General features: G+C 50.0%; 1 protein-coding gene across 1 annotated transcript; it reads left to right on the top strand.

Moving 5' to 3' along the window:
- The first annotated feature begins 12,292 nt into the window (after positions 1–12,292).
- Positions 12,293–20,686, top strand: LOC142364827 (olfactory receptor 14J1-like). The gene is made up of 2 exons (XM_075444950.1): positions 12,293–12,586; positions 20,003–20,686. Exons 1-2 carry the CDS (start codon positions 12,293–12,295, stop codon positions 20,684–20,686), a joined length of 978 nt encoding a protein of 325 aa, XP_075301065.1.
- Positions 20,687–23,263: the final 2,577 nt, after the last annotated feature.

Here is a 23,263-nt window from a genome sequence, read left to right as displayed (position 1 = left end):
CTGACTGACACAACAAGGGAACAACTTCAGTAACACAGGCAAGTGGAGTAAAAAGGAGAAACACAGTGAAGTTCTACATGAAAGAGTCGGAAGCAGCTGGGCACTCAGGACACCGCTACCCTCACCCAGCTGTGCACGTCCCAGACTCCAACATAGCCAGGCAGTTGCTCTCAGCCACTCAGATCCTCAGAGGGAACTGGCCAAGTGACTTGAGTGCTTGATAGTCACCCCTGCTTTGACCTTCCCCTTCACATATCCCTTGGAAAATATCCTGGGGAGATCTGGATCTGTGAGCAGCCCTGACCCATGCAGCTGTTTCTTGAAAGCAGTAGGACCCTGTCCTGCCCTACTGGGAGTTTCTCCTTCCACCCAGACCTTCTCCTTACAATAACCTGAGAAACTTCCCAGGCAGGCTGAGCACTGTCCCTGGCAGGCAGCAGAGTCCGTTCCCCAGCACACAGCCCCTGGGGTGCACAGACCCTGCTCTGAAGGACAGCTTGGGGCAGCCCGGGCTGCACATCCACCTTCCCAACCCTGCAGCCGTCCTTGGGAGAAGGCAGCTGTCATGGCCTGTCCCTCTGAGGGCGCAGCAGGCAGTCCCTGCTTTGCAGCACATCCTCATCTTCAATAAGACACAAACTGTGATATTCCTCATGGTACATCATGCTGAAGGCTGTGGGGTGTGCCAGCTTGAGGAGATCTTTCCACAAACTGCAGACACACTGCCCTTTAAGCAGAGACTTACCGTGTCAAAGGCTGAAAAGATTTTTCTTCCCTCAGTGAGCTCTCAGCACCCTCCCACCCCACGCTGCCTTTAACCTCTCTCTGCCTCGCTCCTCTCCCCTCGCTGCCTGCAGGCAGTGCCCTCAGCCCTGCTGGGCTTTGCAGAGGAGCTGCTCCTGGGCAAGAGCTGTCTCTCTGCAGCGCTCCTCACCAGCCGTGATCTCCCTCCATCCCAGGAGCCCAGCCCAGCTCAGCAGCACAGGACCAGCCCAAGGCACCATTTCTCCCTACTCTGGGCTCCCTTGAGATGTCTTTTGGTCTTCAGGACAATTTGCTTTGAAACAAGTTGAAGCAATTACTGATGTTTCCTCCCTCAACTAGGGAGAGAGAGGAAATCTTTTCATTTCCAAAGTGTCATTTCTCCTACCACCAGAAGAGCTAGCTCCAAGGATCACATTTTCTTGTCCCATCTTTAGGCAGGACAGCCAGTGCAGGACAGGCTGGGATCTCCTCTACCCCTGCTGAGGGAAGGGAATCAGATGAATCAGTTGAGTCATCTCACCCTGGGTCTGTAGTCCTGGGGCTCAAAGGGGATTCAGCTCCCCTCAATGCCTGCCATAACCCCACAGGAGGTGGGATTCCTCTTTCCTCCCTTCAGGGGTACTTTGAATGGGCACCTGCAGGTAAGTTCTTTTTTCTAAGCTCCAATTCTGATTAATGGAGATGGAGGCCACGACTGAGGGGTTCAGATGCAACTGTCTGCTGGCATGTGAGATGCCAGAGGTGGTCTAAGATACATGCAGGTGCGAATGGAGCAGTTTGCAGAGACAGGGCCACATCTGTTCACATGCTCTTAGAGGCTGCTGGCCATTCCCTTTCGCCAAAGGAATGACAGCTGATGCCCAAAATAAGGGCAATTGAACCTGTCCCTACTAATCATGTTCACGGTGGCCTACAGAGGCATTCATCTGAATAGTTCATGTCATGTCCCACAGGGAGAGCTCAGTCTCTCTCTTCTGCTTCTGCTATATTTACTAGATCACCACTGACTGCATTGGCAGTTGTTTCATGTTTATCTCCGTGTTGACTTGGAGAATTCAGGGTAGCTACACAGTTTCATGTTCATAACCAGGCCCACAAAGCTATATGTGATGCCAGGGCTGGCAGGGACAGCAGAGGACCTACAGGAAATCAGTTTCCCTTTGGGGTGTGTGTGACAGGTCCCTCCAGATGGCATCACAAAGAGTGTGACTTGGTACCTTTGTGCCACTGACTGATGACTTCAGTCAGATCTATCAGCCATCAGATGCCATCAGAGAGGCAAGGTCTGTCCCTCCTCTACCCAATAGCTGCAGGCATTGCGTGAACACGAAGCACAAAGAACTGGGCTCGTTACTCACACCTACGATGACACAGTCAAGGAACAGAACAATCATTATCACAGTGTGCCTGGGTACATCTTGTCCTCAACCACAGCCTCCTCCAGGCCCAGCTAGAATCCTTATTCTTTAAAGCATTAATCCTTAACTGAATTGCAACTGAAAAGGTAATGCAACAGGCACCAAAATGAGCTGTGACACATTAGGAAGAGGTAAAGAAGAAACAGAGAGTGTGGGGCCACTGCTGAATTTAGTAAGAGGAGGTCTAGATAGATCTCAAATAGTCTATGACCTCTTTGCCTCCGTTACCGCCACCAAGGTCTCCCAGGCCTTGGAGCTTTGAGGCAGGACTCAGGAGCACAACAGCCAGTGGCGGATGGGGATCCAGCCAGGGGTTACTTTTGCAGACTACGGCCTTACCAGTCCATGGGAGCAGAGGAACTGCACCTATGTATGCCTAGAGAGTTTTTTTACCAGGGGGTGCTGGTCTGTTATGATCCCAGTTAAGAAAGGTACTCTGATTCTGTGAGGTAAAATGCTGTTAGGACTAAGATTGTAAGGAGAGAAAAGTATCGATAGTTTCTTCCTTTTAGGTGGTGGGATGCCTGGGTGCTGTAGCATCAAATGGTAATTCTACACACATGCAGAATGCCGTGCAGACCCTCTCCACAGAAAAAAGTATCCTATTTCAGTCATTCAATCTCTTCTTGTATTTCCCTGCAAGGTAACAACTCTGTTCATCATCTCTAAACCCAACAGAAAGGATGTTCTCATGACAACTTCATGCTGCATGGCTAGATGGAGACAAGGCCGCGCAGGTGGTGGAATGGTCAGTACCAGGTGGGAGCTGCCTGCAGGCTCCACTGTGACAACGAGCTGCTGAGGTTGTCCTGCTGCTAAGCAATCTATGCAGTGCAGCATGAACTTCTCGATCTACAATGGTCTTCTGGTCAGGAGCAGAGCTCAGCTTTCCCTGTGAGCAGTCTGTGCTCTGCCTTGGTGCAAGAGCTGAGATGTTGCAACCCAGATGTGCACGGCCAGGAGAGACTGGAGCACGGGCAGGAGGAGCTGAAACCCCATGACTTGTCACAGCACTATGAAGTTTTTGGATTACTTGAGTTGTGGTGGGACAATTTTCTGAGCTTGGGTGATGCAAGAGAAAGATACAGTCTCTGCTGCAGGGAGTATGGGTAACAGGGGGATGCTCTCTGTGTGAAGGAGCAACTCGGATATATGGAGCTCCTCTAAGACCTGGGTAACATATTTCGTTAGCTTTTGTGAGTGAGGATGAGAGGAGAAGTCAGCAAGAGTAACTTTGTGTTGGCAGTTACAAACTACTTGATCAGGGTGAGGAAGCAGAAGAAGTCTTCTGTCTGCAACCCGAGGAAGTCTCAGGTCAATGAGCAGGTTCCCATGGGGGACAGTAACTGCCCTGGCATTCCCCAGCCGGGCAAGGAAACAGGGTGCCAGCAGTCTGGAGGATCTTGGGACAACTTGTTAACACAGCTGCCAAGTGGGCTGAGAAGGGCGATGCTCACCAGGACCTGGCCCTGGCCAACAAGGAAGAGCTGATCAGGGATGTGATCATCAGTGTCTGCCTTGGCTGTCGTGACCAGGGAATAGTGGGGTCCCAGGTGCCAGGAGTGAGGAAAGCCAGCAGTGGAGTACAGATGGGTGAAGTCCAGAGAAGAAGACTTTGACATACCTGGGATACTGATACCGGTGGTGTCGTGGGAAGCAGCTCTGCAGGGGGAAGGAGCTCAGGAAATCTGATAAAGCTTACAGCCTCCTCGGAGGACAAGAATGATCTGTCTGAACACCCATGAAGAGAAGCATTCTTCTCAGGAGGCTGATGACATGACCTGTCTGAGTTCCACGGCAAAAAGGCAGAACACAGGAGCTGGAAACAGGGGAAGCTGCAAAGGGGGAATTTAGAAAATGTGTCCATGGATGCGGGAATAATGACAAAGCCAAAGCTCCTGCAGTCTTGATACTTGCAGAGGATGGTAAGGGCTGCAAGATAAGCTAATACTGCTTCATTAGGAGTAAAAGAATGGAGAGGAGTAATGTGGGCCTGTAACCAAGGTGATGAAATTAGTTAATCATAAAGCACGAACAATGCTGCTATGTCTCTTGTACAGCCCTGCCCATTTGGACATTAGGTGTGGGAACAGAGGGTTTAGTCCCGAGGTAATCATTAATGTTAAACAATAATGGTGAAGGGGGATTTTAATAGAAATAGCGTTGCCAAATGATTGCAGGTGTATTTGTGGTACCTATCTATTGTGTGAATTAACTGAAGCAAAAAGTCATACATCTCTCCCCAAAGAAGTTAGTTTTAATTAAAACTAGCAGGTGCCTAGAACTGGTCAAGACAACCTGTTCTGCAGGGACAAGAGTCAGAAGAAAACTGAGTTTGCGCAGAAACTGTGATGAAGAGGATAAGCCTGCATCTTGGGACCCCCGACGACCACCACTAGGAGGCACTGCGCAAGCGTGGGTGGGAGGAGTGTATGAAAATGGACTGATTTGACTATGAAAGGAAGGGCTCATGTAGCAGATAAATATGTATATTTTGATCTATATAAACTGCACGGAAGGGGTACGGGGTATGCACGTTTGGTGGAATTATCCCCCGTGCATCCGGCGCCGCAATAAAGAATGCTGCCTTTTAACACTACATTGGTGTGACGAGGTTTTATTCTCGGACTTTTGGTGACAGTTTCTGGCGACCCAGATGGGACCCTGCTTGTGAATACTGACGGATCCGCGGGATCACGGGACCTCCAGCCGGCATCGAGGGATTCTCGAGGAGAACCTCTGATCCCCGGACCGAAGGATTCCAAGTAAGTCCCCTGGAATTTAATTAAGGCATTCTTTAGCTATAACACATGCCTGCTTGTAAGTAAAAGCCACGCAGAGTTGGGCTAAAAAGGTACCTTTGTGAAAAATATCTGCTCGGTGAAAGCTGGTGGAGCGGGGCCCAAGGGTGAGGTCTTCAACAGGGGGTTGAAGTCTCCAGGATCTCAGCAGGGGGCTGGGATCTGAGAGAGAGATCTCCCAGAGGGTGGGATCCCTCTGATTAGTGTCTGTGATATAGTGCACAATCACTACCACTGGTCATTTGAAGGACGGGCACCTTTCTGAGTAAAAGACCCATCCCATGGGCCACGCCTTTGGGATGTATTTTAAAACACTGGAAAGAGCTGGAGGAGGACCCTTTAACTCAGAAACAGTTAATTGAGTATTGTAATCATTGGTGGCCGTTGTATACTCTGGATGATGGGGAGAAGTGGCCGGAGGATGGGACACTGTGTTATAATACCATTTTGCAATTGATGTTGTTCCGTAAAAGGGAAGGCAAATGGGAAGAAGTGACATATGTAGATTGAGAAATCATCTGGAATGGCAGAGGCAGTGTGGGATACATCTGCGCAGTTCTATGGTAATGCCTTTGAAAAAGGGAAAATGTGAAAAAGGTTCAAAGAAATGCTGCGCCAATTGTAGCGTCGGGAAAGAGTGTTTGAAATTTGAGTCTGAGGAGGATGATGTTGAGCTAATGGTAGCACCGCGTCGGAGATGGGGGATAATCAGGAGGAACAGGAATCCGAGATTGGTAGCCCTTCCGCCTCTCCTCTGGGGGAGGGAGTGAGAGGATTTAGCCCGGTTTCAGGAAGAAGGCGGGGAAGAACAGGAGGGGTAGCGGAGCCAGCTCCCCTCCAGGCCCCTCTCTGAGAGGCAGTAGGAAATACTGGTCCGGTGACAGTAAAAGTTCCATTTTCAATAACTGATTTAAGGTCATGGATAGAGGTAGCAGGCACTTATGGAGAAGACCCTGAGAGAGTAGCAAAGGTTTTTGAGACAATAATTAGGACCCAGGACCATGATTGGAAAGATTTGCAGGTGATTTTAGACAGTTTGCTTGATGACACGGAAAAAAGAATGGTACTGAATACTGCTAGGAAACAGGTAGAAGGAGCCCATGCCCATGGAGATTTGCAGGGAATGGTAGATCAGAACTTCCCCTCCTCGGATACGGACCGGGACCCAAATTAGCCGGGACCCAGGGGGATGTTGACCAGATATCAGAGGTGGATTTTGTTTGGTGTTAAACATGCGATGCCGAAAGCGATAAATTGGTCAAAAATTTATGAAGTAAGACAGGAATTAAATGAATCCCCTTCAGCCTTCATGGAGAGACTGAAGGAAACTGCCCAAAAATATACTAATCTGGACCCAGAAAAACCAGAGGAAGCATCACAGTTGGCCTCCATATTTATGGGTCAATCAGCCCCTGACATTAGAAAAAAGCTCCAGAAATTAGAAGGACCTGAGTCTAGAGATTTGGGCAAGATGCTTGAAGTAGCTTGGACTGTATATAATAATAGAGAAAAAGAAAAAGAAATAAAACAGGCCCGGAGGGATGGGAAGTTATTGGCAGCTCTGACTGGGAATAACAGGAGAAGTAGAGGAAGAGGGAGAGGGATGAATGTTGGAGAAGGAGGAAGGATAAATCCTCAATTAGCGCCGGACCAATGTGTTATTTGTAAGGAGCATGGGCACTGGAAGAGGGAATGTCCTAAGACCGGGGAATTAGATCTGACTCTTCGTGCGATCAAATTGATGACTTAAATGAGAAATCATGAAGAGGACCGGGAGAGTCAACCCTAGCTGAACCCCTGGTTACATTAAAGCTAGGGAATGAAGAAACAGAATTTTTAGTAGATACAGGAGCCACTTATTAGGTATTAAACACATGTAAAGGAAAATGCAGTCATCAGTCGGTAGATGTCGTTGGTGCGACAGGACAAAGAGAAAATCGGCCATTTTTTGAACCATTGAAATTTAAGTTGGGAAAACAGTGGGTAACACACCAGTTTTTATATATGCCTGAATGCCCTCTGCCTTTATTAGGGCGAGACTTGCTAAGTAAATTGGAGGCACAAATAACTTTTAAGAATGGGGAAACTGAACTATTAATACCAGAATCAAAAGCCGTAGAGGCGAGAGTGTTTATGTTACAGGATTCCCCTAAGCAGAAGCAAATTCCAGAAGAGGTGGAAAACGCAGTGACCCCCTTGGTTTGGGCAAATGAAGTTCCGGGACAGTCCAAATTGGCAGAACTGGTAAAAGTGACCTTAAAACCTGGATCCAAGCCGGTAAGACAAAAACAATATCCTCTTAAATGGGAGACTCGAGAAGGATTGGAGAGGTTAATCACAAAAATTTTGCAATATGGACTTTTGGTAAAATGCGAGTCAGAATACAACACTCCTATATTACCAGTAAGAAAATCTGGAGGAAAAGAATATCAGCTAGTCCAGGATTTAAGAGCTATAAACCAGATAGTTCAAGATATACACATAGTAGTAGCCAATCCTTATACTTTGCTGACGTCTCTAAAAGAGGAACATAAATTGTTTACTGTACTAGATTTAAAGGATGCCTTCTTTTGCACACCTCTGGATATACAAAGTCAAAGCATATTTGCTTTTGAATGGGAGAGCCTTGCTACAGGATGGCCTAAATGCCAAAAATCATTTAGGGAACTTAAAAAGGCATTGATAATGGCCCTTGCTTTGGGTTTACCTGATCTAACCAAAACTTTGAAGCTGTTTGTACATGAGAGGCAACATCTGGCCCTTGGAGTGCTGGCACAACGTCTGGGATCCTGGAAGCAGCCAGTAGGATACCTCTCTAAACAACTTGACAACGTGAGTAAAGGATGGCCGGGATGTTTGCGCGCCGTGGCAGCGACGGTATTGCTGATTCAGGAAGCTCGAGAATTGACTATGGGCCAAAAGATGGTGGTGTATGTACCACACATGGTGGTAACTGTTTTAGAACAAAAGGAGGGTCATTGGCTATCCCCCAGCAGAATGCTGAAATAGCAGGTTGTCTTGCTGGAACAAGATGATGTGGAATTGAAAACCACAACCATTGTAAATCCAGCAATGTTTCTGTCGATGGAAAATCCGACAGGAAGTCTAGAAGATGAACATGACTGCTAACTGTTGAACAAGTCTATTCCAGCAGATCGGACCTGAAAGATGAACCTCTGGAAAATCCTGATTTGGAGTTATTTATGGATGGAAGCAGCTTTGTGAAAGAGGGAAGACGAACGGCTGGATACGCTGCTGTCACCACCACCAAGGTACTGGAGTCAGGAACGCTACCTGCAAATACCTCGGCACAGAAAGCAGAACTGGTGGCATTGAAACAAGCCTCGCCAATGGCAGAAGGAAAGAGGGTAAATATACGGGCTGATTCCAAATGTGCATTTGGCATGATTGACGCTCATGGGGCTATCTGGAAAGAAAGAGGACTGCTTTCAGCCCAAGGATCATCGATAAAACATAAAGAAGAAATCCTCCAGCTCCTAGAAGAGGTGCATGAGCCAAAGGAAGTGGCAGTGATGCACTGCAAGGCTCATCAATTTGGTCAGACAGCTGTAAACATAGGTAATAGATTGGCAGATAAGACAGCAAGAGAGGCTGCGGAATGAGGTTTCCTTGCACTAGTACCAGTAAAACAGATAGAAATCCCGAATCTGAAACCAAAATATAGTAAATTGGATGAGCAATTGATGGAAGAATTAAAAGCACCACAAAATACAGAAGGGTGGTGGGTAACGCCAGAAAAGCAGGGAATAGTAACCCTGCAAGTCATGTTAGAACTTGCGAAAGAAAAGCATGCGCAGACACATTGGGGTGTAGATGCTATGGTCTAGAGTTTAAAATCATCTGCAGTGTGTGTAGGAATGACAGGAATAGTTAAATCAATGGTGGCCGATTGTCCAATTTGTCTCAAAAATAATCCCTTAAATTGGATTTGCCAATCAAATCTGTCTGTGATACAGTCTGGGTGTCTGTCATGCAACCACTCTGAATGGGAATTGCTTTTCTGTAGTTTTCTCTGCCAGCCATGGCATCTTAGCCATGTGGGCCCAGACTTCAACATTAAATTGCAGAGCTGCCCTGAATTCCAGAAGGGAACACGCGGATGAACGTGAGAAACCTTCCACTAGACTCAGCAGAGAATTAGCACATACAGCTGATGGAAATAAGAGGGAAACTTAGCTCTCTGTATGGCACATGACTCAGAAGAATACCTCCACTGGCTGCCCTACACGTGCTCCGGAGGGTCAGGGTCAGTTTGCCATTGGACACCTGCTGTGGTTTCAGTTGGGCAAAGGAGTCTGTCAACAGCCTCAAAGACAGTGCTCCTGGATATCATCCTGTTCCTGTTAATTCCTCTGTTAGAGTTTTCAGTTACCTGTGGGGATCTTGGACCACCTCTGGTACACCAGGTGTCACCAGGGGTTTGAGTCTGAACAGGTCACTCCTGGCATCTGTCTCCAGTAATTACCATGGGAGATGACACAAGCAGCTCCCAGGCAGCATGGTCCTATTTTCTGCCCACCTGAAGTGAGGGAAGAAGAATCTTGCCTCCCACTGGTTTGTGGTAGGCATAGAGGGAGCCAAGTCCTCTTTCAGCCCCAGAACAGAAAACCAAGGATCAGATGCCTCAGCTGACTGAGCAGAATCCCTTCCCTCAGCAGGGGTGAAGGAGATCCTTCCCTGTAACCGTCTGGGTGTCCTGTCTCATAGTGGGACAAGGAAAAGTGACTCTTACGCCCAGCTGTACTCTGATTAGGAGAAATGGCTCTTCTGGAAAGAAGTGCTTCTCCCCAGCTGAGGCAGGCAACATCAGTGATGACTTCAGCCTGTTTCACAACCAATTCACCTGGAGCCCCAGGGACACCTGGAGGGAGCCCAGAGGGACAGAGTAAGTGCTGCCTCTGGCTGGTCCTCAGCTGCTGAGCTGGGCTGGGCTCCTGGGATGGAGGGAGCTCATGGCAACTGCACAGCACTGCAAAGAGAGAGCTCTGCCCAGGAGCAGCTCCTCTGCCAAGCGCAGCAGGGCTGAGGGCACTGCCTGCAGGCAGCGAGGGTAGACAAGAGGAGTGAGAGGGACATTGAAGGCAGTCTGGGGTGGGAGGATGCTGAGAGCTCACGGAGGAAGACATCTTCACAGCCCCTGATGCGGTAAGACTCTGGCTGCAGAGCAATGCAGTTTTGTTCCTGGAAGTGTCTCCTAGACCTGACACATATGACAGCTTATAGGACCTGTCAGGACGGCTTACCTAGTTCTGATGGTATAGAGGAGGAGGACGTGCTCCAGGGCAGCGATTGCCTGCTGCACCATCAGAGGGACAGGGCAGGATGGCTGCCTCCTCCCAGGGATGGCTGCAGCTGTGCCAACCTAGGGGTGCATGCAGGGGTGCCCCAGGATCTGAACAGAGTCCCTGCACCCCAGGGGACTCTGAGACAGGACAGGAACTCTGTCACCTGACAGGATCAGCACTCAGTGTGCCCAGGAGCTCCCCATGGTGCTGTGGGGAGCAGCTCTGGGTGGCAGGAGTGGTAGGGCAGGGCAGGGTCCTTCTGCTCTCAGAGGCTGCTGCATGAGTCAGCGCTGCTCAGAGCTCCAGATCATCCTCAGGGCACTTCTGAGGGCTCCTTCCTCCTTCTGAGGAGCTTCCTTTGAAGAGGAGGGTCCAGGCAGGGATTACCTGGAAAGGAAGGTTCTTCCCTTGATTCATGCTGTGGAGTTGTAAAGGGGAAAGGAGCTTCTAATTTTACAAGTGACTGAAACTCTCTAACCATTGTGTGGCATGATCAGTAGGTCTGCTAGGAACCTCATAAACTGCCTTCAGCTCCCCCTAAGCCTGCAGGCAGCACCAGCATCACCTGTGCTGACAGCATCATGGTTTGTCTGACCTGCTCTTTACCACCTGCAAGCAGGGAAGTGTCCCTAGACTGTTCCCTCCCATGGGGAATTTTCTGTAGGGTAGAACTGAGCACACAGATGGTGAGAGGGGTTCTCTCAGCATTTGCTGTGAGGAAAATGATGTGGGAACAGAGAAGCAGGTGGGAAAGGTCCAGGAAGCAGAGGGGTGGGCAGAGAAGAACACAAAACTAAAAGCCATAATGTCATGGGAAAGAGAATTGGGAAAATTCCCTGTCATCCCCTCCAGGGCAGACCCCTCCTCTGAGCAAGCCCCCATGTCCCCTCTCTGACCCAGCTAAGCCTCTGTGCTGTGGGGCACAAGGCATCAGCCGCCCGCTCTGCAGCCAGAGCTCTGGCAGAGGAGAGGTGCCTCTCTCCAGCCATGGGCCCATTTCACTCTGCAGTGCGCAAGGGCTGAATGTGACTGTCTCACAGCGTTGGTGTCCCGAAGGCTGCAGGCACAGCTGCTTGAGGTGATGACTTTCGCTCTTTGTGTCTCCCTTGGTGGAAGGACCCTGGTGCCGCTCTTTCTTTTCCTACCTGTCAGTGCTGCTCCTGTTGCTGTTCTGGGTCTCTGAGGGTTTGGGGGAGTTTCAGACACTGAAGCTTCAGAACATGTGCAGTTTTTCAGACAAAGACTCTTCAAGCCATGCCAGGCAAGGTTCTGGGTGGCCGTGAGGTGCCCCAGCACCCTTCTAACCTGTGGGGCTCCAGGAAATGTGGGCTGTAGTCTTGGGAAATGAATGGCTGTCCCCAAAGAAGATCCTGTCTGTAGCACACTTGACCATTTCCCTGCAGTGTCCTGCCAGGCTGTGAGCTTGACACCAGACACAGCTGTGTCACAGCATCTTCGTGGTACCCGAGACACCCATAAAGAAGCCCCAGAGGTGCTAAGACTGTAGAAATGATGCTGAGCAGCTGTATGTGGCCAGCTGAAACGTGCCCTGCGTGTCCTTGCCTAGAAATGGAGTGTGGAGCCTGCCTTCAGGCACCCTGTGAAAGAGGGAGAAGTTTGGAGATGAGAGCTTTGAATATGGACTCCACTACTCTCAGCAGGGTCCGGCTTCTTTTGAGGGGAACACATAACTATGATCAGCCTTCAACTCAAGCACACGTGAGTGCTGGGTATCTGGGAAGAAGACTGATGGACAGACCATCTTCCCCCCGCCTGCAGTAAGTGACAGAAAATCCTATTGCCACTCAGGTCTCGTGAAAGAAAAGCTGAGCATTTCTACCTTGGGAAAAGACTCCCCAGGATGAACAGGAGTATCTGAAAGAAAAAAAAAATGGAAAAAACCCACAATGAGAAAATGAAAGATTTTAGCTTTCTTCCATGAAAAGTCTCTCATAACATGTCACTGTCTTTCCTTCTTCAACAGTCACCCATGCCCAAATGCATGTCTAACAGCAGCTCCGCCACACAGTTCCTCCTCCTGGTGTTCTCAGACAGGCGAGAGATGCAGCTCTTGCACTTCTGGCTCTTCCTGGCCATCTACCTGGCTGCCCTCCTCAGCAACGGCCTCATCATCACAGCCATAGCCTGCGACCACCGCCTCCACACTCCCATGTACTTCTTCCTCCTCAACCTCTCCCTCATCGACCTGGGCTTCATCTCCACCACTATCCCCAAAGCCATGGCCAATTCCCTCTGGGACAGCAGGGACATCTCCTATGCAGTATGTGCTACCCAGGTGTTTTTTTTTTCTTCTTCCTTGGAGCAGAGTGTACCCTTCTGACCATCATGGCCTATGACCGCTATGTTGCCATCTGCAGACCCCTGAGCTACGGGACCCTCCTGGGCAGCAGAGCTTGTGTCTGCATGGCGGCAGCTGCCTGGGGCAATGGCTTTCTCCATGCTGTGCTGCACACTGCCAATGCATTTCCCATACCCCTCTGCCAGGGCTATGCTGTGGATCAGTTCTTCTGTGAACTTCCACAGATCCTCAAACTCTCCTGCTCACACTCCTACCTCAGGGAAGTCTGGCTTCTCATGGTTAGTTCCTTTTTAGTTTGTGCTTATTTTATTTTCATTGTGCTGTCCTATGTGCAGATCTTCAGGGCCGTGCTGAGGATCCCCTCTGAGCAGGGACAGCACAAAGCCTTTTCCACGTGCCTCCCTCACCTGGTCGTGCTCTCTCTTTTTATCGGTACTTGCATATTTGCCTGCTTGAAGCCTCCCTCCATCTCCTCCCCATCGTTGGATCTGGTGGTGGCAGTTTTGTACTCAGTGGTTCCTCCAGCAGTGAACCCCCTCATCTATAGCATGAGGAACCAGGAGCTCAAAGGGTCCATTAGAAAATTCATTTAATGGATATTTGTCAATGCTGATAAATCTGTCATCACTCTCTAGAAATGACATCTAGTGTATTCAAATGCAGGTCTGTGCGCTATTTGTTGTGTTATAATTCTTTTTTGATAGCAATACCTGTGTTGTTATTTAAGGTTATTATGTTCCTTCATAGTTGCTTGTATTCAGTTCACTCTCCTGAGAAGAGGACACTGTATAAATTTTTATTTAAACACCTTAAACTTGTATAAATTTTTTTCAAACACTATTTCACAGCTGACTCTCTCTTAGTATCTCTCTAACAAAATGGCATCTGTCCTGTGAAGTTGTTGAATGTTTGGCTGTTCTTCCAATGCTGATGTCAGGCTCAGGAATTTCATCCCCAAAAGGACCTCAGCAGAAAGTTCATTTTCACATTGGCAGCTGTTCGAGAACAAGGGTTGCATTTAGGACACTTCTGTTGTTTCTATTGACAGTGTAGATGGTGAACGGTCCGTGAGATACTACCATAGTACAGTGTCCCAGATGTGATAGGGCAGAGGATATCCTCCAGGAGGGGAATCTGGAGCTGCCTGGAGAGCCCATGAGATATGCATGGGCCATATGTGCCTGGGCTGGTCACTGACTGGTGCCTCACCAAGTGAGAGAGCAACCCAAGTTGGAGTCAACCAAAGGTAAAGCACTCATTCCAGGTATCTGCAAGGAGACAAAGATGGACACAGCCAACCTGACACAGAGCAACTCCAACAGGCGACAGTGCCTTTATAGCCACCCCACCAACAGCAGCATTTACACAACCATGAGCAACACAACCGGCCTCATGCTGTTCTCCCTCGCAGGCTGATCTGATGGGAAGGTTACACCAGTGCTCTGTACCTTCCCAGCAGAACTTACTCGCAGGCTCACACCCCTCTGTGGTCCCTGCAGTGTGGGCCTGGGCTATGGGTCTGACCAGTCTCAGAGATGTTACCCAACTGGCAGTTCCAAACCTCTGCCTCTCCAGATCCTGCTGTCATCCACCTTCTTGGTAGCCCCACTTAGAATTGACCAGCAAAGCAGGTACGTGCATTGATGCCCAAACACACACACATCAGTGAGCCTACTCACACAGCAGATAGCCAGGAGCAGAGTTTAATAAATGTTGTGGTTTAACCCCTGCTAGGCAGCTGAGCACCACACAGCTGCTCGCTCACTCCCCCTGTTGGGATGGGAGAGACGATGAGAAAAGTAAAAGTGAGACAACTCATGGGTGGAGATAAAGACAGTTTGACAGGGAAAGCAAATGCTGTGTGGAAAAGGAAAAAAAGCAAAGGAAAATAAGCAATTTATCCACTACTTCCCATCGGCAGGCTGATATCTAGCCATTTCCAGGAAAGCAGGGCTACACCGCGAGTGATGGTTCCTTGGGAAAAAATCCCATCACACTGAACATTGTCCCTTGGACCTAAATCTGTCTCTGATGAGGTAAATGCCACTGCTGGACCTAAATCTTTCTCTCCCCAGCTGAGCGAGGGAACATCAGAGGTTCCTTCAGGTTGTTTCACAGCAGCTTCCCCTGGAACTCCAGGGATACCTGTCAGGGCCCGGAAGGGGTTAAGAAAGTGCTGAAGGGAAAGTTGAGAAAGTTCAGAAATGATCTACATCCTCTGCTGGTTTTTCTTCTGCAGAGTCCTGCTTCAAGGCACCAAGGCCTGGCAGACTTTGTGTGTGAAAACAGAGGGGAAGAGGACAGAGTACCTCACAGTGATCTGTACCTTCTCTCACCAAGTTCAGCAGTGGCCACACATTATTTTTGTTACTTATTCTTGAGCTGTACCTTCAGTACTAACAGCTTATCCTGATGCCCTTGGACCCCCTTGCAAGTATTACCTCCTGGGGAGATTTGGCCTTCCTAAAACCCTCCCTATTTCTAAATTCCTCCTTGGAAGTGAGATCCTCTGTCCACACCCTCTCTGTTAGCCTTTTTCCATGGAGCTTCCCAAGAAGTTGCTTGTTTAGCCAAGCTGGTGTCCTGTGAGGTCCTCTTGGTTGCTGGAGTATCAGCACAGACACTTTATGGGCACAGAGGATGCTGTCCTTGAGAAGCAGTTGCACTGAATTCTGCTGCCCTTGAGTGACACTGCCCATTGGAAGTTCCCGGCCTCGGCCAACGTCTGACACCCTGAGACCTGGTGTCTGCACTCTGCTGCTCTCCTTCCACACTCCCTTTGGGAGCTGAGACTCCACTATGGCTTTGCTACTGGAGCCAAGGCTGACCAGGATGACACAGGTTTTCAGATCCTGGTGAGCATCAAGTTTGTTGGTCCATCTGTGCTAAAGAGCTGATGCAAAGAACCGCCAGACACCTAAAGGATAATTTGCACTCTGCTGTCCAGTGAATGTCATGGGAGTCAGATGAATCTTTGCCACCAGCTGCCCACCAAATCTCTCTCTCTCATTCCATCTCCTTCTTCGCTCACCTTGGTGTCTGCAGGGTTGCTTCTCTCATTCATTTCTTTTACAGCTGCTGCCCACTCTCTTTTGTCTTTTCTCCAATAGGTCAGCAGAGAAGGGCCACCACAATTGTGTATTGGCTCAGTTTTGGGCAGTGGCTGGTCCATTTCAGAGACAGCTGAAACCTGGTCTCTTCAAAACGGAGTCAACTCTTGATCTCTTCTCACCTAAACCACTGCTGCAGCCCCCCTCACTGCCACCAAAGCCTTACCATGGAAACCCAATACCCAGGGTCATTAAAGTCCCCGCTAAGATGTGAGGCCTTTGACCACAAGACTTCCTCAGGCTGGCTAAATAAGATTTAGGCCCCTTCCTCTCCCTGACTACAGATTCTTTATGTCAGAACACAGATTTTCTGGACTTCAGCCATGGCACCAGGGCCAGGCTCAGACGTGAAACAAAGAAAGATGTTCCCGAGTGCCCAAGGTCCCATGCAAGCAAAATCTTTGCTTCAGAGCATGCTAGTTTGGAGGGAAAATGGCAACGTAAAGAGGAAATGAGGACTCCCTAATGAATGAATAACCTGATGAACCCTCAGAACCAGAGGTACGCAGAGCTGGACTCCCTGGCAGGACAGGGCTTTGCTGTCCCTGGTACCCCTGCAGCTCAGGAGGGCTTAAGGTGAAGTTAAAGCTGATCCCCAGGAAGGACAGGGTTCTTTCAATAATGTCCTTGGTTATGGACATACCGTGATCCAAGAACACTGTGAAAATCATTGATCTCTTCCTTGATTGCATCATCAAATGTGGGAGATTGTCGATGTGGGAGATGTCCCACATCGTCGATGTGGGAGAAGCATCGCCTACATCTACTGGATAGAGGTGGGACAGGACTTGCCTCATGGCAAGAAAGAACAAAAGCACTGAACATGCCTGAGATTCTCTTGGGGCCTGTTACATGGCTGCTCTGAATGGGGATGGTGTTCCTGCAAGCCTTGTGCTGTCCTTGCTGGCTGCATGCGGTTGTGCTGGAGAGCCCTGGTACCTCAGGTAGCATCACAGGGTGTAGTTCACCTTCAAAATGAGCAGCTCCCTGAGTTAGGTCAGGCCTTGTAGGGGTGTCTGTGGGAAACCTGCCAGAGCTGCCAATGGAGATCTGGTAAATACAGCTGGTGGAGAAGAGAGAGAGACCCAGCTCTGCAGATGGCAATGACTGCATTTGCTCAGAGGAATTCCTCTCCAGGCTGCCCTGAACATAACGAGCAGGAACAGGCTTCGTTGCCCTAGATGTGGGCATCTGCTGTCACTGCAGGTGGCTCAAGGCAGGCTCTACCAGTCTCCAGAATGATGACCATAGACATTTCCCTGTCCCTCTTTATGGCTCGATCAGAGCTTATAGTTACCTGCACATCTCCTGGACCATCTCTGGTCTCTCAAATGTCACCTGTTGTTTGCATAGGTCCAGGATATTCCTGCCTTTCACAGTCTGGGTATCCTGTCTCATAGTGGGACAGGAAGAGGTGACTCTTGGATTAACTTTGTCACCAGTTGGACAAAAGATTTGCTGCAAAGAAGTTTGCCTCCTGATGTGATGGAGGAAACTTCAGTGATTACTTCAGCCTGTTTCACAGCAAGTTGTCCTGGAGCCCCAGGGACAACTGGAGGAGGCCCAGAGAGGGTAGAGAAAGTGCTGCCTTGGGCTGGTCCTGTGCTGCTGAGCTGGGCTGGGCTCCTGGGAAGGAGGGAGATCATGGCAACCAAGAAGCACTGCAAAGACAGCTGTGCCCAGGAGCAGCTCCTCTGCCAAGCACAGCAGGGCTGAGGACACTGCCTGCAGGCAGCGAGGGGAGAGGAGCGAGGCAGAGAGAGGTTAAAGGCAGTGTGGGGTGGGAGGATGCTGAGAGCTCAGTGGCAGGGAATTCATCAGAACCCATGATATGGTAAGTCTGTGGCTACAGGGCAATGCAGATGAGTGTCTTGGAAGGGTTTCCTAGGCATGGCACATGCCATGGCTGATAGGAGCTGTCAGGATGGCTCTCCTGGTTATGCTGGTTTGATGCAGAAGGATGTGCTTCAGAGAAGGGACTGCTTCTGGTGCATCAGAGGGACAGGGCAAGGCAACTCTCTTCTCCCAGGCTTGTCTGCAGGATTAGGAAGGCAGGTGTGCAGCCAGAGGTCCCCAGGATTGTCCTTCAGAGCAGGGTCCCTGCAATCCAGGAGGCTGTGTTCTACGGAAGGATCTCTGCTGCCTGCCAGGATCAGTGTTCAGACTGTCTAAGAAGCTCCCCATGGTGTTGAGGGGAGAAGTTCTGGGTTGAAGGAGTGTCCCATAGCAGGGCAGGGTCTTTTTGCTTTGAAGAGTGCTGCATGGGTCAGGGCTTCTCACAGCTTCAGCTCTACCTCATGTCTTTCTAAGGGGACTTCTCAAGAAGCACATCATTTTAGTGGCTCCTGGAAAAACAAGGACCTTTCCTGACTCTTTGTCTGGTTGTCTGGGTTTGATACTGGAGACAAAAGTTCTCATTTCTGCTGAAGAATGTGCTTTGAGATGCCTAGTGTCTTACACTGAGAGACCGGTAACTCAGGGAGAAGCACCTCAAAGCACTGTACCCAACTGCCTCCATCCACCTCAGTGACATCTTCCTCTTTCCAGCCACATCAGGTTTCTGTGATCTGGTTTTCAGCCCCTGCTCGCACAGAGATGTCCCTGGGCAGTGCCCTGCCCCTGGGAGGTGTTGGCAGGGCAGAGGTGAGCACACAGCGAGTGGGACGGGGTTTGTGAGCACTGACAGGGAGTTGAGCTGGGGCCAGGGAGATGGCTCCTGCCAGGAGCAGCTCCAAGGAGCAGAGACACAGGCAGGGAGTGAGAGGGAGCTGCTGCCAGAAACACTGGGGAGGGGGATGGGGGAACGTCCCTGCTGTCCCTGCGGCACAGACACCTTCCACTCAGCCACTCCTCTCAGAAACCAGAGGTCAGAAAAGGAAAAGCTCCTGATTTCCATCTGTCTTTGTATGTCCCTTCTCCCTTGGCAAGCCCATTGTGACATCTCACTGCCATCCCCTCTTGCCTGGGCTGCCCTTGGTCTCACAGCTTGATTTGCTGAGTCAGTGTGGGGAGTGAGGTTTGGGGGTGACAGGTTCAGCTCCTGTTCAGATGCTGACCCTTTGGGTCCTGCAATGTAGATGTTTCTGTGGGAGCCAAGTGCCCCAGTCCCCTCCAGACAACTTCAGGACATCCCGCTGTTTCCCTGGAGGGTCCTGCTGGGCTGCAGGGTGCCCTGCCAAAGGGCACAGCTCTCCCACAGTATCTCTGTTCTACCCAGGATCTCCATGGAGAAGACACCTCGGTGCTAAGGCCATGGCACTGCTGCTGGGCAGCTGTACGTGGGCAGATGCAATGGTGCCTCGGTGTCCCAGTCTGGGAGGGGGGAGATGAGAAAAGGCAGTGAGTCTGCCCAATTGCTCTCTGAACCTGGATTCCTCTGCTCTCAGCAGTATCCACTTTCTTTTGAGGGGAACACCTGAGTGTGCTCCTCCTCCAGCTCCCAGCTGCCAGCACAGCTGAGCACAGGGCTGAGGGGCAGAGCAGCTCTCCTCACTCTGCACTGAGGGACAGTCCCTCTGCCTCTCAGGACCCACAGGATTTCACTTGGAGTGCGTTAGAAATGTCAGGGATTTCAGCCATCCAGACCCACTCCTAAATGTGGCAGGTGCGACTGGAACCAAATAAACGGAACAGATTCCCCTCAGCTCAGTTCTGCAGCTGGGCAAATTAGGAACAACAGTGACAAAAAGGTGTTTCGTAAATCACGAGTAACTTTTATTCAAGATCTCCTTGCGTTCCTAGTTCTCTCTTCCTGCACAGCAAGAAGGACTGCTCGGGAATCCATTACAGAATTTCTGCTCACAACGGCCCCCCCAAGCCAGCAAAACCCAGAGCCCAGGTGAAGGAGCTGAAGAGAGGTCTTCCTGAAAATACTGACTCTGACTATGGGGTTGCTATGAGACAAGCAACACATTCTGCTCAGAGAAGTCTGTCATGAATCAGTACTACATTTTCCTTTTCAACAGATCACCATAGCCAGTGGAAGCAAATGTCCAACAGCAGCTTCGTCACTAGGTTCCTCCTTCTGGCATTTGCAGACACACGGGAGCTGCAGCTCTTGCACTTCTGGCTCTTCCTGGCCATCTACCTGGCTGCCCTCCTCAGCAATGTCCTCATCATCACCACCATAGCCTGCGACCACTGCCTCCACACCCCCATGTACTTCTTCCTCCTCAAACTCTCCCTCATTGACCTGGGCTCCATCTCCACCATTCTCCCCAAATCCATGTCCAATTCCTTCTGGGACACCAGGGACATTTCCTACTGGGGTTGCTGTGCCCAGGTCTTCTTTGTATTTTTCTTCTTTGGTGCAGAGTACTCTCTTCTGACCATCATGGCCTATGACCGCTACGTTGCCATCTGCAGACCCCTGCACTACGGGACCCTTCTGGGCAGCAGAGCTTGTGTCCACATGGCAGCAGCTGCCTGGGGCAGTGCTTTGCTCAATGCTCTCCTGCACACTGCCAATACATTTTCCATACCCCTCTGCAAGGGCAATGCTGTGGATCAGTTCTTCTGTGAAATCCCCCAGATCCTCAAGCTCTCCTGCTCAGAATCCTACCTCAGGAAAGCTGGGCTTTTTGTGGTTAGTTTATCTTTAGGTTTGGGGTGTTTTGTTTTCATTGTGCTGTCCTATGTGCAGATCTTCAGGGTCGTGCTGAGGATCCCCTCTGAGCAGGGACGGCACAAAGCCTTTTCCACGTGCTTCCCTCACTTGGCAGTGGTCTCCCTGTTTATCAGCACTGCCATGTTTGCCTACCTTAAGCCCCCCTCCTTCTCTTCCTCATCCCTGGATCTGGTGGTGGCTATTTTGTATTCGGTGGTTCCTCCAGCAGTGAATCCCCTCATTTACAGCGTAAGGAACCAGGAGATCAAGGCTGCTCTAAGGAAACTGACGACTAGACATTTTTCAGAAGCCATACACTTCCTACTTCCCTCTGCAAATGTCTGCCAGTGCAGGTCATAACAGGCCAGGTCTGTCTTTCCAGCATTACATTTTTTCATCCCATTTGTGATTTTCTTGTCTTTGAATTATGTAATTTTTCTTCCCCTCCTTCTTGAAAATTCACCCATCTTGTGTGACCCTGAGACTTTGTGCAAATGGGGAGTATCTTCTTGTATGTAAGTGAAATAAATGAAACTGCAGAAACTTTTGTGTCAGACATCCATCCTCAGGGTACAAGGAATGAATGGGAAATGAAAACACCTTTCTAGCTGCACCAGCTCTTGGAAGGCTGGTCTGTGCCTGGAGCAGTCAGAGCTCTTGAGAACTGGAATGGCCAGGGCTTTTGTGCTGGCCTGGGGAGACAGAATGGCATGGAGGGGCTGCAAAGCTCTCAGGATCTCCTGGAGAGGAGAGCAGGGGACACAGGATGCCTCCTTTTCTTTCTGCTATGCATGGTCCTTCATCTCTGGGGCTGAGTCCTCTCTGAGCCCCAGCAGCTGCTGTGCTCTTCAGAGGGGCTGAGGTTGTGGAGTGACTGCCCAGAGCACCCTGCGGTGGGCACTGCTGTGGGGCCAGCCCAGACTGGGCTGTGCTGGGGAGAGGACATTGTCAGTGGAAAGAGGGCAGGGGAGGTGGGAGAGCTTGGAGGGAGCTGCTCTGGACTGAGAAGTACCTGGGAGGGAAAACCATCAATGTATAACTCGTGCTGCCTGACTGTGCAGGGGGAAGACTCACACCCAAGGGTTTGAGGTGCAGAGCCAGGGCTGATGGAAGCGTTGGAACGTATACAGGTACAGGAGAGAGGAGACTGGTCTGTGCCCTTGGTGGCACAGACAGACTAGGAAGGTGGCCCAGGTGCCTTTGTAACCGCTCAGCCATTGGCCATTTCTCACTGGCCATTTCAGTCACGGGCCTCTCAACACAGGTTTCTAGGTAAGTTTTGCTGTAAAGACGTCTCCACCCTCCTGCTGGGCCTCTCTTTTGGCCTACATCCTGGCAGACCCTCGAGCAAGGCTGTGAAGCCCTACATAGAACACAGCCTCTCCAGGAGCTTGGAGCAGCTGCCTGACAGGAAGGCCATGGGAAAACAAACACTGAGAACTACTGTAGGCATCATTTCAGGGGAACTATTCCCCACTCTGAATGCACACTGTCCTGTGCGGTGCCTGCTCAGTGGGTCTGTGGGACCATATGCAGAGATCACTTCTTGCTAGAGAAAGAGTGCCAGCTGCTGAACCTGCTGCTTTCGCCCTAGTATTTCAGGGATTCACCCAGACATAACTTTCCACTGTGCTTTGATCCTTCCCGCAGCAAGGCAGGAATCTCAAGCATATTTGACAGATTACCTTGGAGTCTATCACAGGCCCATGTTATCCAAACACAGACCTTCTACTTGTCAAGCACACAAGACTAAACAATGATTAGTATGCTATATGTGTTTTTCACACCCCAGATGCAAGTCACTTGAGCACGTTGACAATCCTCCTTGCCAATCTTCCATTATCATCCCACATGCAGCATGTGACAATCCAACAGCACACACCATTTCCCCTGCCCTGAAAGGCTGTTATGACAGATGGAACCCAACCTAAGTGAACTCAACGAACATTTTAGAGGGATGACCCATATGGTAAGGAATGTTATCTCTGTGTGTAAATCAAAGGACAGGAAAACTGGTGATCATTTACTGGAAACTGTGGGATCTGAGTGTGATGTAGATTTTATACAATTTGTATTTTATACAAAAAGGGGCAGATGCTGTCCTGGCTTCAGCTGTGTCTCACTCACAGCTTCTTCTCCTTGACCGTCGTTGTACCCTCCCACGCAAAGAGGTCATCTGTGTTTACCTGTCCCTCCCATCCCTAGTTTGGCTTCCTTTGCAGCTTCATTTGGCATTTCCAAGCTTGTCACCATGACAATTCTTCCCTTGGTCAGCAGTTCCATTCAACAGGTACCTCCTTCTACTATCTGTACTGTCCTGCAACTCCTCATGCTGCTGTCTTGTCAGAGGCACCACAAATCTGGTACGCACACATTAGAAGTGGACAAAAGAGAGCTTCACTCCAGGGGGAACTTTGAGAAGCTTTTAGATTTGGCAGTAGAAGCCTGATGAAGTTTTACAAGAAGTTACAAGTCATTTTGGGATGTGAGAATAACTCAAATAAATGCGGGCAGGTAGGCACCTGAACAGCTCAAGAGTGACCCTGAGGAGAAGGGCCTGGGCATACCAAGGGATGCCATATGAGCGAGTGGCGCATGCTCAAAGTGAATAAGGCCAACAGCATACAGGGCTGCATTAGCAGGAGCCTGTCAACCCAGACCAGAGACTTACACCACCTTGACTCAGCACTGGTGCAGTCACATCTGATCTAGTGTGTCTGCACGTGGGGCTCCCCATTCTGGAGGAATGTGTAGGAACCAGAAAGGTTCTAGAGGAGATCTGCCAGGATGGGTTTTACGGCTTCTGTAGAGAGGCTGAGGGACCTGGGCTTCTTTAGTCTTGTGGAGGCTGAGGGCACTGAAGTAGTAGCCTGCATCTGCCTGAAGGGTTGTTTCAGAGGTGGTGGATCTTTTCTTGGTAGTGAGAAGGGAAGGAAA

This window comes from Opisthocomus hoazin, chromosome 29 (genome assembly GCF_030867145.1).
Source record: "Opisthocomus hoazin isolate bOpiHoa1 chromosome 29, bOpiHoa1.hap1, whole genome shotgun sequence".
Lineage (NCBI taxonomy): Eukaryota > Metazoa > Chordata > Aves > Opisthocomiformes > Opisthocomidae > Opisthocomus > Opisthocomus hoazin.
The sequence above is the reverse complement of the archived record's forward strand: the minus strand, read 5'-3'. Positions and strand labels throughout refer to the sequence as shown.